At 47.9% G+C, this 18,546-nt stretch overlaps 1 protein-coding gene and 1 pseudogene across 1 annotated transcript; both read right to left on the bottom strand.

Moving 5' to 3' along the window:
- Positions 1–6,120: 6,120 nt before the first annotated feature.
- Positions 6,121–7,603, bottom strand: LOC113219804 (annotated as a pseudogene).
- Positions 7,604–7,651: 48 nt separating this feature from the next.
- On the bottom strand, positions 7,652–8,789 carry LOC113219803 (putative uncharacterized protein FLJ46235). The gene is given in 2 exon segments (XM_026447728.1): positions 7,652–8,163; positions 8,405–8,789. Coding segments are annotated over 2 exon segments (897 nt in total).
- Between the last annotated feature and the right edge of the window lie 9,757 nt (positions 8,790–18,546).

Genomic DNA, 18,546 nt, shown 5'->3' with positions numbered 1-18,546 from the left:
AAATGACTGGGAACATGCAAAATTTGCCTTTCTGTGTCTGGCTTATTTTAGTTAACATAATGATCTCCAGTTCTACCCATGTTTTTGCAAATAACAGGATTCTATTCCTTCTCATGGCTGAATAATATTCCATTGTGTATATGTACCACATTTTCTCTATTTATTCACATGTTGATGGGCACTTAGTTTGCCTCCAGATCTTGGCTACTGTGAGTAGTGTTGCAATAAATATAGAAATGCAGATATTTCTTCGATATACTGATTTTCTTTCTTTGGGGTATATACCTAGCAGTAGGATTACTGGATAATAAAGTAGCTCTATTTCTAGCTTTTTGAGGACTCTCCAGGCTGTTCTCCATAGTGGTTGTACTAATTTACATTCCCACCAACAGGGTACCAGGGTTCCCTTTTCTCCACATCCTCAATAGCATTTGTTATTGCCTGTCTTTTGGATATAAGCCATTTTAACTGGGGTTGGATGATAGCTCATTGTAGTTTTGATTTCTGTTTCTCAGATGATCAGTGATATTGAGCACATTTTCATATACCCATTTGTCATTTGTATGTCTTCTTTTGAGAAATGTCTATTCTGATCTTTTGCCCATGTTAAAATCATATTAGTAGACTTTTTTTTCCCTATTGAGAGAGAGAAAAAATGAAAGAAAAAAGGGAAGGAAGGAAGGGAGGGAGGGAAAGAGAGAGAGATAAAGGAAAGAAAGACAAAGAAAAAGAAAGAAAGAAAGAAAAGGAAAGAGAAAGAAAGAAAAAGAAAGCAAGAAAGCAAGAGAAGAAAAGAGAAAGAAAGAAAGAAAGAAAGAAAGAAAGAAAGAAAGAAAGAAAGAAAGAAAGAAAGAAAATAAAGAAAGAAAGAAAGATTGCATGGAGTGATAGAGAAGTGCATAGTCAGTAGTCAAAGGGCACACCATATTCCTGGAAAAACTAATATGGAATGACTGGCCTCGAGCCAACCCTGGCTAAGCTACTGAACTTCAATGATAAAGAAAGTACCCCACTGGCCTTGGGGCAGAAAAACATAAGTGTGTGTGAGAAGAACCTCCAGCCAGCCTCAGAGCTTCCCATATCCAGAGCCAGAGCTAGATGACAATAAAATCAGAACTTAAAGGAAGAATTGAAGAAAAGGAAAATGAATCAAGACTTCTCCCAGGCCAGGCACGGTGGTTCACAACTGTAATCCCAGCACTTTGGGAGGCTGAGGCGGGCGGATCACCTGAAGTCAGGAGTTCGAGACCAGACTGGCCAAAATGGTGAAACCCCCATCTCTACTAAAAATACAAAAGTTATCTGGGCGTGGTAGTGTGCACCTATAATCCCAGGTACTCAGAAGGCTGAGGCAGGAGAATTGCTTGCACCTAGGAGGTGGAAGTTGCAGTGAGCCGAGATTGCACCACTGCACTCCAGCCTGGGAGACAGAGCAAGACTCTGTCTCATAAATAAATAAATAAATAAATAAATAAATAGAATAGTTATCCAAGTATAAACACATTAAACAGAAACTCTCAAACATGCATCAATTCCAAAAATACGGCAGATGTGGGTCAAAATAGAAACTGCAGGTTAAAAAGAATCATGATACTTTTATTATCTTTTTCATAATTTTAGTGAATGTTGAATAAAAAGATATCACTTTCACATACGTGTTTACCTGAAGTTCAGAAATTCTCCCACCTTTAGTTTCTTCAGCTTCTGTTGTATCAAGCAAAATGAAAATTATATATATTTAAACTAAAACACATATACAACATGTAAAGTTCTTTACTTTTTTAAGCCAGTGTCTCTCTGTTGCCAGGCTGCAGTGCAGTGGCACAATCTCAGCTAACTGCAACCTATGCCTCCCAGGTTCAAGTGATTCTCCTGCCTCACCCTCCCAAGTAGCCAGGATGACAGGCACCTGCCACCACGCCCAGCTAATTTTTGTATTTTTAGTAGGGACAGGGTTTCACCATGTTGGCCAGGATTGTCTCGATCTCCTGACCTCGTGATGTGCCTGCTTCGGCCTCCGAAAGTGCTGGGATTATAGGCATGAGCCACGGCACTAGGCAAAGCTATTTTTAATCCATTAATATATCTACTGAACTCCCTATTTGCAGAAAAAGAGGTATGAATTATCACCTTTTTATTTTTATTTTTTTTTTCGAGACAAAGTCTCTCTCCGTAGCCCAGGCTGGAGTGGAATGGTGTAATCTTGGCTCACTACAACCTCTGCCTCCGAGGCTCAAGCAATTCTTGTGCCTCAGCCAGGCATGAGCTATCAGGCCTGGCCATATCACATAATGTTAAAAGTTATTTATTGGTGGTTGAAAATTTCATGATTACTTGCTTCTTTGTACTTTTCTTGTTTTTCTCTCTCTTCTCTCTTTCTCACTCCATCTCTCTGACAAGGTCTCACTCTGTTTACCCAGGCTGCAGTCTCAAACTCCTGGGTTCTATTGATCCACCTGCCTCAGCCTCCCGCGTAGCTGGGACTACAGGTGCACATTACCATAACTGGTTTTAAATTTTTTATAGAGATGAAATCTTGCTATGTCCCTCATGCTGGTCTCATACTCCTGGCCTTGAGCAATCTTTTTAACCTGCCTTCCCAAAGTGCTGGGATTACAGGTGTGAGCTGTAGCACCCAGCCTGCTTTGTACTTTTCTATAGGACTTAGATTTTATATAGTAATTACAAACAACTTTTAGAAAAGCAGTAGTCATTCTAAACTTCTTAAAATTAAGCAGTGATTAAGAATGAGGTACAGAAAGTAGTATTAATTCAGCGTCTATTATATACTAGATATTTTGCATATAGCAGATCACCTAGTCCACAAATCAAGGCAGGAATTATAATCTTTATTTTCCAGGAGACAAAACTGTGGATTACAAGCATTTCTTAATTCTAGACTCACACAGCTGCTGCCAAAACAAGTTCCCTCTTCCGAGCAGCCTGACCCCTGCTGGTTTTATCAAATTCAACACCACCCCATTTCCACCCCCACATCTGTGCGCAAGAACATGCACACACATACATTTCTGCTATATTTTATCTGCTAAGGCCAGGAGCTTGTCATGACAAACCAAATGCAATATCTATTTCCTGACCAAAGCTGTTATTCAGTATCTCTGCGATTTGAGAAATAGTTTGATTTCACCCTGACAAGGATCACACTAAGGTCTTAAAAGAAGTAATAATTACAAACCATCCAAGTCTATGTGAAAGGGTGTGATGTTCAGATATATCCAGCCCTTTGAGATGTTCTGCTGGAAGGTGGTTGAGGTGCAAAGTACTATTGACTCATGGTCATCTTGGTCCATGGTCATTAATAATGATACTTTGTACTTCTTTCATGTTTGTGCTAAGGGTGGTTTCAAACCCTGGAAGCAGCTTATTAATTTCTAGTTATTCAGATATCTTTTTCACAATTATGTGTTTGTGTGTGTGTATGTTATGAAAATATACACACATATATTCATGTATGAATATATACACACATATATTCATGTATGAATATACACACATTCATATATGAACTTATACACACATTCATATATGAACATAGACACACATTCATATATGAATATATACACACATATTTATATATTCACATTATACAAATAAAAAAGTAAAAAAAATTTTTTTTTTTTGAGATGGAGTATCACTCTGTCACCCAGGCTGGAGTGCAGTGGCGTGATCTCAGCTCACTGCCACCTCTGTCTCCCAGGTTCAAGCAATTCTCCTGCCTCACCCTCCAGAGTAGCTGGGATTACAGATGCCTGCCAAAATACCTGGCTAATTTTTGTATTTTTAGTAAAGACAGGGTTTCACCATCTTGACCAGGCTGGTCTTGCACTCCTGACCTTGTAATCCACCCACCTCATCCTCCTAAAGTGCTGGGATTACAGACATGAGCTACGGTGCTGGCATAAAGGAAATTCTTAAAAATCCATGAAAAGAAAAGGCTAGGCCAGATGTGATGGCTTCCATATGTAATCACAGCACTGCAAGAGGATGAGGGGGGAGGATGGCTTAAGCCCAGGAGTTTGAAACCAGCCTGGGAAACATGGTGAGACCCCCTCTCTACAAGAAATATAAAAATTATCTGGGCATGGTGGCTTGTACCTGGGGTCCCAGCTACCCAGCAGGCTGAGGTGGGAGGATCACTTAAGCCAAGAAAGAAGAGGCTGTGGTGAGCCAGGATCATAACATCACACTCCATCCTGAGAAAGTGGTACCTTGCCTCAAAAAAGGGAAAAAATTGGTATCCATGAAACATTTACAATATGTATATATAAACAAATCTATATGGAAATAGTATACTAATCAAAAAGTAATTTCTTAATAGTTCACGACAAGCAAATAGCAGGCCAGGCATGGTGGCTCATGCTTGCAATCGCAGCACTTCAGGAGGCTCAGGCAAAATGATTGCTTGTGTCCAAAAGTCTGGAAACAGCCTGGGGAACATAGTGAGAACCAACCTCTCAGAAAAAAATCAGAAATTAGCCAGGCATGGGGACATGTGCCTGTAGTATCAGCTACTCAAGATGCTGAGTTGGGAGAATCACTTCAGGCCAAAAGGCCAAGTCTGCAGTAAGCCATGATCACACGACTACACTCTAGCCTGGGTGACGCAGCAAGAACATAACAAAACAAAAAAGATAACTGTAAAAAATATAAATATAGAAGACATGAAGTGAGAAGCTACCATGTCCAGAGCAAAGAAAAAGGACCCAAGCAGAGGCTCATTCCCATTGCCACCCAAAGAAGACAAGAAAAATGATGACACACTAAATAAAAAAAAAAAAAAAATCGCTATGAAACCATGCAGCCAGAATTTATAAATTTGTCAGAAATCCACTGTCAAGGTTAAAAGAAGAGACAGCTGTTTTGCTAGGGCACTCTGCTGTAAAGTTACCAACAAATAAGAGTCCAGGGAAACTTTAGGCTCCTTGATGTTGTTGACCATCGAAGACTAAAAAGCTGGATCCAGAAGAGGTGATTGTGAGGCAAGAGCAAAGAGAAAAGATGCCACGATGAGGCAGAAGATGGATTCAAGTGGCCACTATGAGGCCAAAGATGGGCGAGAAGAGGCCATTGTGAGACAGGAGCTTGTATAACTGAGAACACAGTGAGACAGGTGCTGGGACTTGGGAGGCAGACCTGAGGAAAGAGATGGGCCAGGTGAGGACAGCGAAAGGCAGCAGCTGGGCCTAGAGACACCAGTGTGAGGCAGGAGCTGGGTCTGTTAAGGCAACCTTAAGAAGCCACTGTCAGGAAAAAGTTGGACCTATTCAGGCTGCCACCAGGAAGGCAGTGAAACTGCAGGGCTGGATTTGAGAAAGTTTTGGGTCTACAAAGTCCGCAAGGAGCTGGACAGGAGCTGAGTCCAAAGAGGCTGCTGTGAGGCAAAAGCTGAACCTGTAGACGCGCTGGGAGGAAGAGGTGGGCCAGAAGAGGACACTGGGAGACAGAAACTCGGCCTGGACGGGCAGATTTGAGAAAGTTCTGGGTTTACAGAGGCCCCCAAAAGGAAAAAACTCAGCCTGGAAAGGCTGTTGAGAGGAATGAGGTGGGCCTGAAGAGATCATTTGAAGGCAGGAGGGGGGCCTGTCGAAGTTGCTGACAGGCAGGAGTTATGGACTGGGAGGCCACAGTGAGGCAAGAGCTGGGCATGGATAGGGCACTGTGAGGCAGAGGCTGGGCCTGTACAGGCATTCAAAAAGTGAAAGCTGGGACTACAGAGGCCAACTTCAGGATAACTTCTCGGTCTCAACAGGATAATGAAAATCAAAAGCAGACACTGGGAAGGTCCCAGAGAGGCATGAGGTGGAATGGGTTTAAAAGTACACTCAAAGGCAGGAGCTGGGCCTGGAGAGGCTGATAGAGAAAGTTTTCCATGTGCAGAGGCAGACAGACGGCAGGCAGGAGATGGGCTTGGAGAGGCCGGCTGGAGGACAATCTGGTCCAAAAAAGGAAAACAGGAGGCAAAGGCCAAACACAGAGAGTCAGACATGAGGATGTCTTGTGACTGGAGAGATTGACAAAAGGCAGCGATGGAGCCTGGAGACTTTAGGACGATTTGGGCATACAGAGGCAAAAGGTGAGACTCGACAGCTTACTGTAAGATCAAGGCTGGGCCTGAATGTCCGGAGCCATAAGGCCCGGAGTTAGCCGACCTCTGTTGCTTGATCTCCGCAAAGCGGAGACAAAATGGCACATTTCTGGGTTCTTCATTATAAACTGTTCCCGCGCGCGCCTAAACCTTTCCCGTGCGCGCCCTTTCCCGCGCGCGCCCAAACCTTTCCCGAGCGCGCCGACCTTTTCGCGCCCAGAAAGATATGCAGCCTACGGCGCAGGTGCGATCCCGCGCCTGGGAAAATTACAAACCCACCGCGTATGCGCAATTGTAATTTGAGAAGACCCGGCCCCTGTCACCGCCCTGGCCCAACCTCTTCCCCTGCCAGCCTATATAAGGCATCGCACCACCATTACTAAACGAGACTTGATCAGGCTATTTGTCTTGTCTCCATTTCTCCTGTTTTCTTGTCTCCTCCATTCCCACTCCCCCTTCCAGGGCCCGTTAGACTGTCCTGCGGGTCGGGACACCTGAAGAGGGCAACCACAGACAGGCTGGGCCGGGAGAGGCCACGAGAGGTATGAGCTGGGCCTCAGCAGACCAACGTGAGGGAGGACCTCGGCCTAGAGAGGCCAGTGTGAGGCAGGAGCTCACGCCTCTGGGCAGGTTGCACAAGGCATGAGTTGGGCCGCAACAGGTCACCATGTGGGAGGAGCTGGACCTGTCGAGGCTGCCGGGAGGCACGCAGGAACCTGGCCCCGGGAAGCCGCCATGAGGCGAGAGCTGGGCCTAGAGAGGCCCCTGGGAGGCAAGAGCGGGGCCTGCAGAGGCTGTTCTCCAGCCGGAGAACTGGGTCTATGCAGGCCACCAGGAGGCAGAAGGTGGGCCCATAGAAACCTTTGGCTGGAGAAAGGTTTGGGCCTACAAAGGCTGGCGGGAGCTGGGCAGGAGCGGAGCCCAAAGAGGTTGTTTGTTGCAAGGCAGGAGTTGGGCCTGTCAACGCAGCCAGGAGGAAGAGGAAGAGTTGGGCCTGGAGAGGCTGCCACGAGGGAGGCAGAGTCTGGGCCTCTAGAGGCCAATGGGGGGCAGAAGCTGGCCCTGGAGGGGCCCATTTGAGGACGTGTTGCGCCTGGAGAGGCCGCCGGGAGGCCGGAGCCGGAGCTGGACCTGAAGAGGCCGACTTCAGGACGAGCTGGACCTGCAGAGGCCACTGGTAGGCCCAAGCTGGGCCTAGCGGAGCCGACTGGAGGAAGTTTGGGGGCCTGGAGATACCGTCGGAGGGCAGGAGCTGAGCCTGGAGAGGCCACCGTGAGGCCTGAGCTGGGCCTGGAGAGCTTGGCTTGAGGAAGTCTGGAGCCTACAAAGGCCGCTGGGAGCCGGGCAGGAGCCGAGTCCAGAGGTTGCTGTGAGGCAGGAGTTGGGCCTGTAGACGCAGCCAGGAGGAAGAGCTGGGCCTGGAGAGGACTCCGGGAGGTTGCAGCTGGGTCTGGAGAGGTCGACCTGAGGAGGTTCTAGGCCTGGAGAGGCTGCCAAAAGGTACAAAATGGGCCTGGAAAGGCCGTCGCGAGGAGTGAGCTGGGCCTAAAGAGGCCATCGGGAGGCAGGAGTGGGGCCTGTCAAAGCTGCTGGAAGGCAGGAGCTTCGGACTGGGGAGGCTGCAGTGAGGCTGCGGACTGGGCATGGAGAGTCCGCTGTGAGGCAGAGGCTGGGCCTGTATACGAGCCTTCAGGAGACAAGCGGCTGGGCCTGGAGAGGCTGACTGCAGGTCAAGCTCTGGGCGTGAAGAGGCCACCAAAAGTCAAAAGCAGGGCCTGGGAAGGCCGCCGAGAGGCATGAGCTGGGCTGGGCCTAAAGAGGCCTCTGGGAGGCAGGAGGAGCTAGGCCTGGAGAGGCTGACTGGAGGAAGCTGTGCACCTGGAGAGGCCGCCGGGAGGCAGGAGCTGGCCAGCTTGAGGACAACTTGGGCCTGCAGAGGCCACCGGGAAGAAGAGCTGGGCCTGAAGAGGCCAACTGGAGGAAGTTCAGGGCCCGGAGAGGCTGCAAAGCAGCAAACTCCAGGCCCGGACAGGCTGCCGCTGAGGCATGAGCTTGGCCTACGGAGGCCACAGGGATGCAGGAGCTGGGCCTGTGGAGGCTGCCCAAGGGCAGGAGCTTGGCCCAAGGAGGCCAGGGCAAGGCAAGAGGTGGGCCAGGTAGAGGCTGGGTCTGGAGAGGCCACCCACATGGAAGGGGCTGGGCCGGGAGAGGCCACGAGAGGCATGAGCTGGGCCTCACCAGGCCAGTGTGAGGGAGGACCTCGGCTTAGAGAGGCCAGCGTGAGGCAGGAGCTCACACCTCTGGGCAGGTTGCACAAGGCATGAGTTGGGCCAAAACAGGCCACCGTGAGGGAGGAGCTGGGCCTGTCGAGGCTGCCGGGAGGCATGCAGGAACCTGGCCCCAGAAAGCTGCCATGAGGCAAAAGCCAGGCCTGGAGAGGCCCCTGGGAGGCAAGAGTGGGGCCTGCAGAGGTTGTTCTCCAGCTGAGAACTGGGTCTATGCAGGCCACCAGGAGGCAGAAGGTGGGCCCATAGAAACCTTTGGCTGGAGAAAGGTTTGGGCCTACAAAGGCTGGCGGGAGCTGGGCAGGAGCGGAGCCCAAAGAGGTTGTTGCCAGGCAGGAGTTGGGCCCATCGATGCAGCCAGGAGGAAGAGGAAGAGTTGGGCCTGGAGAGACCCCCATAAGAGAGGCAGAGTCTGGGCCTCTAGAGGCCGATGGGGGGCAAGAGCTGGCCCTGGAGGGGCCCACTTGAGGACGTGCTATGCCTGGAGAGGCCGCCGGGAGGCCGGCGCTGGAGCTGGGCCTGGAGGGCCGACTTTAGGATGAGTTGGGCCTGCAGAGGCCACTGGTAGGCCCAAGCTGGGCCTAGCGGAGCCGACTGGAGGAAGTTTGGGGGCCTGGAGATACCGTCGGAGGGCAGGAGCTGAGCCTGGAGAGGCCACCGTGAGGCCTGAGCTGGGCCTGGAGAGCTTGGCTTGAGGAAGTCTGGAGCCTACAAAGGCCGCCAGGAGCCAGGCAGGAGCTGAGTCCAGAGGTTGCTGTAAGGCAGGAGTTGGGCCTGTAGACGCAGCCAGGAGGAAGAGCTGGGCCTGGAGAGGACGCCGGGAGACTGCAGTTGGGTCTGGAGAGGCCGACCTGAGGAGGTTCTAGGCCTGGAGAGGCTGCCAAAAGGGACAAACTGGGCCTGCAAAGGCCGTCGCGAGGAGTGAGCTGGGCCTAAAGAGGCCATCGGGAGGCAGGAGTGTGGCCTGTCGAAGTTGCTGGAAGGCAGGAGCTTCGGACTCGGGAGGCCGCGGTGAGGCTGCGGACTGGGCGTGGAGAGTCGGCTGTGAGGCAGAGGCTGGGCCTGTATACGGGCCTTCGGGAGACAGGAGGCTGGGCCTGGAGAGGCCGACTGCAGGTCAAGTTCTGGTGAAGAGGCCACCAAAAGTCAAAAGCGGGGCCTGGAAAGGCCGCGGAGAGGCATGAGCTGGGCTGGGCCTAAAGAGGCCACTGGGAGGCAGGAGCTGCGCTGTCTGAGGTCGCCTCAGAGCAGGAGCATGGTCCAAGAAGGCCACAGCGCAGCAAGAGGTGGGTCTGGAGGGCCCACTGTGCGGTAGAGGCTGGGCCTGGGGAAGCCACCCACAGGCAGGGGCTGGGCCTGGAGAGGCCATGAGAGGCATGAGCTGAGCCTCAGCAGGCCAGCATCAGGGAGGTTCTTGGCCTAGAGAGGCCAGTGTGAGGCAGGAGCTCAGGCCTCTGGGCAGGTTGCAAGAGGCATGAGTTGGGCAGGAACAGGCCACTGTGAGGGAGGAGCTGAGCCTGTCAGGGCCCTGTCTCTACCACAAAATAACAGAGTGTGTGTGTGGAAGACAACTTTCCCACAGACTGGGGGGTGAAGGAGATGATTTCAGGAGGATTCATGTGCATTGCACATACTGTGCACTTTATTTCTATTATGATTACATTGTAATATATAATGAAATAATTCCACAACTCACTATAATGTAGAATCAGTGGGACCGCTGAGTTTGTTTTCCTGCAACTAGACTGTCCATCTAGGGTGTTGGGAGACAGTGACAGATCATCGGGCATTTGATTCTCCTAAGGAGCACGAAACCTAGATCCCTCACATGCACATAACAGGGTTCATGCTCCTAGGATAATTTAATGCTGCTGATGATCTGACAGGACATGGTGCTTAGGTGGTCATGGTAGCAATGGCAGAATCTAGACAAAAGACGAAATTTCTCTTCACCTGCCTGCTGCTCACCTCCGTGGCCTGTGGCCTTGTGGTTGGAGACCCCTGCTCAAGTACATCCGAAAGGATCCATCCCATGCCATTCTTCAGAGTTATCTTTACTGTCACAGTGGTCAACTGTAGCACCCCTAAGCTCGCAGGGCCTATGCCTCAGCAGGCATTTCATTACAATCAACAATAAGTGGTAGCTTGGATCATTGTGAGGTCATTTCCTGGTAATTACCACCATCCCATGTCACATTAGCAGGGAGCTCAGCACTGCTCCTTGGATAACCAAAGCTATGCCCAAATCCCATGTGTGTGGGTCTATCTCTCTGGACCCTTCCTAGCATCAATTCTGTATTTGTAGAAGTCCAATCAGGAGACATAAACCACTCAAAATTTTAAACTAGAATGAGCAAAGTGGCTCACACCTATAATCCCAGCACGTTGGGAGGCCAAGACCAGTGGATTGCTTTGAGCTCAGGAGTTTGAGACCAGCCTGGAAAACATGGTGAAACCCCATCTCTACAAAAACACAAAAACTGTCCATGTGTGGTGGCATATATGAGTAATCCCACCTACATGGGAGGCTGAGGCAGGAGAACTGCTTGAGCCTGTCAGGTGGAGGTTGCAGTAAGGAGAGATTCTGCCACTGCACTCCAGCCTGGGTGACAGCGTGAGACCCGGTATCAAAAAAGAAAAAGAAGAAGAAGAAAATATATATATGTAAACTTAATATAAAAAGTATTAATTTTGGCCAGGTGCAGTGGCTCATGTCTGTAATCCCAGCACTTTGGGAGGGAGAGGCAGGCGGATCACCTGAGGTCAGGAGTTCAAAACCAGCCTGACCAAATTGCAGAAACCCCGTCTCTACTAAAAATACAAAATTAGCCAGGCATGATGGCACATACCTGTAATCCCAGCTACTCGGGAGGCTGAAGCCAGAAAATCGCTTGAACCCAGCAGGCAGTGGTTAAGGTGAGCCAAGATTGCGTCACTGCACTTCAGCCTGGGCAACAACAGTGAAACTCTATTTTTAAAAAAGACAAAGTACTAATTTTCACAGAGGATCAGCATAATGAGGGACACACTAGCACAAAGTAAAGACAACTCTAGAGAATGCAGAACTAGCAGAGGCCAGGCATGGTGGCTCATGCCTGTAATTCCAGCAATTTGGGAAGCCTAGGAAGGAGGATTGCTTGAGGCCAGGAGTTGGAGACCAGTTTGAGCATCATAGTGAGACCCTGTGTCTACCAAGAAAAGAAAAAATTAGCCACGTGTGGTGGTGGTGCACACCTGTAGTTCCAGCTACTTGGGGATCTAGGGTGGGAGGATACCTTGAACCTGGGAAGTCTAGGCTACAGTGAGCCAAGATCCTGCCACTGCACTCCAGCCTGGGTGACAGAGAGCCTGTCTTAGAAAGAAAATGAAAAGAAAAGAAAGTGCTAATCCCCTATGGGAATCTTCTCTTCTCCTGCCCTCTCTGGAACCTCACTTGTCAGTTCTTCTTCCTACTTCCCTGTATCTTTAACCTGTCTCCCACTTTTAGCTCCTTCCCACCATTATTTAAATTACTCAAACTTCTTCTATTTTAAAAACCTCTCCCTAAACTCAATGTGTCTCCTGCTTTAGGTCTCCAGCACACCCACTGAGCCATCTGCTCCCCCTGGTGCCTTCTCCGCACAGGAGTCTGTGCCACGTCTCTAACCCCTTAATCTCATCATGTTACTCCCCCATTTACATCATTTCTCCTTGTCTCGGGGATTAAGTCCAAACTCCTTAACAGCTCCTGTTCTGCCCTACCTTGCAAGGCAGCCTCACTGCTTGCCCCTCTCCATTTTACCTGCTGTGGAGTCCAACTGAGCTTCACCTGTCCCCTGAATTAGGCATTAAATTCTCATAAGGAGCTGAATCCTGAATCCACACTCTTTCCCCTCTGGGAGTCTCTGAAGTAGGTGATGCCCTCTGCTTAGAATACACTTCCCCTTAAACCTCGACTCTCTTCCTGGCTAGCTTTGGCTCCTGTCACTTGTCTGCTTTGGCATCACCTCCTCCTAGAAGCCTTCCTTGACCCTCCCGATTCTCAGAAGCATGGGAGGTGAGGTGCTCCTCCCATGAATGGATGGAGATTAGCGAGTATGTGTTATTCATGCTGAATTCACCAGTGCTTAGCTCAGTACCTGGCACAAAACAGTTACTGTGGTGGCCAAAGTAATAACCTCCCCCCCCCCACCACCAATTGCTCATATCCTATGTTACACTGCACAAATACACAGGAAGGGGGAATTAAGAGTGCAGATGAAATTAATGTTGCTAAACAGCTGACCTTAAAACAAGATTATCCTGGAATATCTAGAAGAGCCCATGTAATTACAAGCGTTCTTTAAATGTGGAAGAGGGAGGCAGAAGGTTAAGAACCAGAGATGGTGATCACATTGGCTCATGCCTATAATACTATAATATCAATACTTTGGGAGGCCAAGGCAGGAAATTCCCTTGAGTACAGGAGTTCAAGGCCAGCCCTGGCAACATAGTGAGGCTCCATGTCTTAAAAAAAAAAAAAAAAAATCACCGAGTGTCATGGTGCTTACCTATAGTCCCAGCTACTGGGAAGGTTGAAATGGTAGGATTGCTTGAGCCTGGGAGTTTGAGGCTACAATAAGCCATGATAGGACCACTGAACTCCATCCTGAGTGACACAGCATGGTCCTGTTTCTAAATAAAAAAAAAAAAAAGACATTGAAATCAGGGTCCCCTCCATCCTAAGGTACCTACAAGGCATCTCTCTCTGCAAATGAGTAAACATCATCTTCCAACTCCTCACAGAGTGGAGCAGCAGGAAAACTCCCTCACCTCATTTCTGTGTTGCAGGGGACGCCTGACAGCCAATAACCAGCTCCTTGCTGATGAAGCAATCAGGAAATGGCTCGAGTTGAGCTAAGGAGAATTTGGATCCTTCTTTTGGTTCTCAATAGGCAGAGTAGGGGCCAGGCATGGGGGCTCATACTTGTAATTCTTGCACTTTGGGAGGCCAAGGTGAGAAGATTGTTTGAGGCCAGGAGCTCAAGATCAGCCTGGGCAACATAGCAAGACCCGGGTGGCATGCATCTGTGGTCACCCCTACTTGATGAGGTGGGAGGATTGATCACTGGATTTCAGGAGTTTCAGGCTGCAGTGAGCCATGATCACACCACTGCACTCCAGCCTGTGTGACAGAAGCAGACCATATCTCAAAAAGTAACAACAACAACAAAAAAGAGAGACTATAGGCAGGCACCAGCCACATCTGGCTAATTTTTAAATATTCTGCAGAGATGTGGTCTTGCTAGGATGCCACAGCTAGTCTAAAACTCCTTGCATCAGGCTAGGCATGAGGGCTCATTCCTGTAATCCCAGCACTTTGGAAGGCCAAGGCAGGCAGATTACCTGAGGTCAGGAGTTTGAGACCAGCCTGACCAACATGGTGAAACCCCATCTGTACTAAAAGTACAAAAATTAGCTGGGCATTAGTGGCATGTGCCTGTAATCTCAGCTACTTGGGAGGCTGAGGCAGAAGAATCACTTGAACCTGGGAGGCAGAGGCTGCAATGAGCCGAGATCACACCACTGCACTCCACCCTGGGCAACAGAGTGAGACTCTGTCTCAAAAAAAAAACAAAAACAGAAAACTCACGGCATCAAGAGATCTTCCTCTCTCAACCTCCCAATGCCTTGGGATTATAATTTTTGTTTAGAATAATTGAAGACACTTGTTCTTATACTGCTTTAAGGTATAAAGAAAAAAAAGATAATCTAACAAATGTTGGTGAAGGCCAGACACAGTGGCTTAGCCTGTAATTCCAGAACTTTGGGAGGCTGAGGGGGGCAGATCACTTGAGGCCAGGAGTACAACACCAGCCCGGCCAACATGGTAAAACCCCATCACTACAAAAAAATACGAAAATTAGCCAGGCATGGTGGCATGCACCTGTAATTCTAGCTACTCAGGAGGCTGATATGAGAGAATCACTTGTGCCTGGGACGTCAAGGCTATAGTGAACTGTGATGGTGTCACTGTGCCGTAGCCTGAGAGAAAGAGCAAGCCTCTGTCTAGAAAAAAAAATAATGTCAGTGAAGATGTGGAGGAATTGGAACCCATATACACTACTGGTGGGAACACAAAATCGTGTAACCACTTTGTCTGGGTATTTCTTTTCTTGTCATTTTAATTTGATTTTTTCTTTTAAATCAAGACAGGGCCTCACTATCTTGCCCAGGCTGGTCTTGAATTCATGGGCTCAAGCCATCCTCCTAACTGAGCCTCCTGAGTAGCTGGGATTACAGGTGTGAGCCATTGCACCCAACTGGTGTAGCCACTTTAGAAAACAGTCTGGCAGTTTCTCAAAAGGCTAAATGTACAGTCATCATATAATGCAACAATTTCACTCCTAGGCATATATCCCAGAGAAATAAAAATATATGTCTACACAAAAACTTGTAATCTTCATAGCACCATTACTTATAATGGCCAATATATGGAAACAACCCAAATGTCCACCAACTGATGAATAGATAAACAAAATGCAGTGTGTCTCTACCACGGAATATTATTCAGCCATAGAAGGAATGAAATATTGATACACACTATGACATAAAGGAACTTTGAAAACATTGTGCTAAGAGGGAAAGAAAATCCACAAAAGAGCACACATTGTACAGTTCTGTTTGTCCAGGTTAGGCAAATCTATAGTGACAAAAAATGAATCAATGGTTGCCTAAGGCTGGGGGCCAAGGCAGGTTGGGGGGAGTAGGAGATAGTGGCTAAGGGGTGCGGATTTCTCTATAGAGTAATGAAAGTTTCTAAAAGTGACTGTGGTGATCAATGCACAGCTCTGGGAATACTCTAAAAGCCACTGAATTGCAGATATCAATAAATAAAGTGAATGGTATGTGAATCGTATTTTAATAAAGCTATTATTTTAAATAATAATAATAAGGGGCTGGGCACAGGTGGTCATGCCTGCCTGTAATCCCAGCACTTTGGGAGGCTGAGACAGGAGGATCACTTGAGGTCAGAAGTTTGAGCCCAATTTGAGCAAGCTAGCAAGATCCTGTCTCTATGATAAAAAAGTAAAAAAAAAAAATTAGCTGGGCATGGTGGCACACGTCTGTAGTGCCAGCTACTTGGGAGACTGACATGGGAGGATTGCTTGAGCCCAGGAGTTTGACTACAGTAACTCGTGATCATGTCACTGTACTGCAGCCTGGTGACAGAGCAAGACCCTATCTCTAAAAAGGAAAGAAACCAAATGCAAGTTTTTATCACTTTGTGAGTGTAGCCAAGTTGGTGGAGAAACAGAAAAGAATAAAAGGTCACTGAATAATGAGGGTGAGTGACTGGTTAGGCTCAGTTACTAGCTAATCAGCTTCTAAAAATTCATTAGTAAAGTTACAGTTCTGGGGATAGCCATGCAAAGAATGAGGTAAATTCATTACAAATGCTCATGGTCTTTCTTTATATACCTTCTAGCGAAAAATTCCTAAGTGCCCAAATAGCAAGTCCGCAATGATAGCAGCTGTTTATTAAAGACTACAAAAAAGAAATGGAGGCTGGGCATGGTGGCTCATGCCTGTAATCCCTACACTTTGGGAGGCCAAGGCAGGCAGTTCACCTGAGGTCAAGAGTTCAAGACCAGTCTGGCCAACGTGGTGAAACCCTGTCTCTACTACAAATATAAAAATTAGCTGGGTGTGGTGGCACACAGCTGTAATCCCAGCTACTTGGGAGGCTGAGGCAGGAGAACTGCTTGAGCCCAGCAGGTGGAGGTTGCAGTGAGCCAAAATCACACCATTGCACTCCAGCTTGGGCGACAAAAGCAAGACTGTCTTAAAAAAGAAAAAAGGCAACTTCTCCAAGAATGATAGTGTTTCATGATAAAGAAACTCCAATTTTGCATTTGTATTGATTTGATTTAGCCAATATGACACCAATCTTGGATAAAGTGCAAACAATGCAATTTCATTTTCTCATTAATCAAAACGGATTAGGTAGTCTAATATCAATTCTGATCTTATTAAAAACTGATCAGATAAAAAAAAATTATGGAATCATGGAGCCAATAAGATGTTACAACTCCTTCCAAGGAGAATTTCAAAACCCACACATATCTGAGATGATCAAGTATGAGGAAACATATTTGATTGCTATATTTAAAAATAAACTGATTATATAGCCAACAACAACTGGACAGAGGTCTCCTCATCCACAGCCACACAAACCTGATCACGCGGCTAAGTGGTTGCAAGGCCTGCATAGCATAGAAGGGACTGGTCTGACTTGAGATTTCATTTCATTTGTATTTTGAAACAGGGTCTCACTCTGTCACCCAGGCTGGAGTGCAGTGGTATAATCATAACTCACTACAGCCTTGACCAACTGGGCTCAAGAGATGCTCCTGTCTCAGTCACTCCAGTACCTGGGAATACAGGCAAGTAACACCATGTCACGCTATTTTTTTTTTTTTTTTTTTTAATTTTTGTAAAGAGAGAAGTCTTGCTATGTTGCCCAAGCTGGCCTCAATCTCCTAGCTTCAAGATATCTGTCTACCTTGGCCTCCTGAGTAACTGAGCCCACAGGTACACACCACCATGCCCAGCTATATTTATTTTATCAAATTTCTTTTATTTTTGTAGAGAGGAAGTTGGTCTTACTGTGTTGCCCAGGCTGCTCTCAAATTTATGGCCTTAAAACATACTTTCATCTCTGCCTCTCAAGCTGTTGGAACTATAGGTGTGAGCCACTGCATCTGGCCTGACTTGAGATTTCTTTAATCTTGCAACCTGTAGTTGGTAGGACTGGGAAAGGCAGTAATTTTTTTTTTAATTACTTAATAATTCAATTAGGATCGAACTCAACCTTGATTCTTGCCTTCTCTTGCAGTTCACATCCAGTCTGTCAGGAAATCCTGTTGACTGACTTCAACATGTATCCAGGCTCTGACCATCTCTCACCACCACCATGACCCTGGTCAGGACCACTACCATCTCCCACCTGGATGTTGCCACAGCTTGGCCCCCATGCTTCTACCGAAATCTTCCCACAGTCTTTCTCAACTCAGCAGCCAGGGGGAGCTTTTAAGTCAGGAGACAGATCATGTTGCCTCTGCTCCAAACCACCCTGTAGTTCCCATTTTAGTCAGAGTAAAATCCCCAGCAATAGCCTCCCAGGGCTTACATGATCTGCCCTGATCCCAGCCCAGCAACTCCCTGACTCCTCCCGTACTTCTCTCCCTCTATCTCTTTGCTCCACCAGCCTCCTTCCAGAGCCTCAGACACACCAGGGAGTTTCCTCCCAATGCCTTTATCCTGTTGATTCAGCCTACAATGCTCTTCCCTCAGAACCTTGGCCAGCTGCATCACCTGCTTCAAACTTTTGCTCAGTTTTCAATTATGAGGCCAACTCTCACCACTCTACTTAACATTGCCATCTGTCCCCATTCCCATCATGCTCATTTTTTTCTTTCTTTTTGAAACAGGGTCTTGCTCTATTGCCCAGGATAAAGTACAGTGGTGCAATCACAGCTCACAGCAACCTCAACCTCTCAGGCTTAAACAATCCTCCTGCCTCAGCCTCTCTCAGAGCTGAGACACCTGGCTAACTATTTTTTCAACTTTTTTTTTTTTTGAGACAGAGTCTCGCTGTCACCCAGGCTGGAGTATGTTGTCACAATCTTGGCTCACTGAAACTTCCACCTCCTGGGTTCAAATGATTCTCCTGACTCAGCCTCCTGAGTAGCTGGGTAGCTGAGTAGCTCCCACCACCATGCCCACCTAATTTTTGTTTTTTAGTAGAGACAGCATTACACCATGTCGGTCAAGCTGGTCTTGAACCCCTGACCTCAAGTGATCCACCAGCCTTGGCCTCCCAAAATTCTGGGATTACAGGCTGAGACACTATGTCCGGCCCCAACAACATTTTTTGATGCTTGGAACTTTCAGCCTCACCGGCTGAACTCCAGGAAGCAAAAGGGGCTGGAGATTGACTTAACCACCAATGGCCAATGATTTTATCAATCATGCCTCCATAAAAACCCTAAACAATAGGGTTTGGAGAGCTTCTGGGTTGCTGACCACAAGGAGGTACTGGGAGGGTAGTGTCCCCAACAGAGGGCATGGAAGTGCCCCTCCCACTTACCTTACCCTGTGCGTCTCTTTCATTGGCTGTTCCTGAGATGCAGA

This window comes from Piliocolobus tephrosceles, chromosome 8, assembly GCF_002776525.5.
Source record: "Piliocolobus tephrosceles isolate RC106 chromosome 8, ASM277652v3, whole genome shotgun sequence".
NCBI classification, from domain to species: domain Eukaryota; kingdom Metazoa; phylum Chordata; class Mammalia; order Primates; family Cercopithecidae; genus Piliocolobus; species Piliocolobus tephrosceles.
Note: the sequence above shows the minus strand (reverse complement) of the source record. Positions and strands in the feature narration are given on the sequence as shown.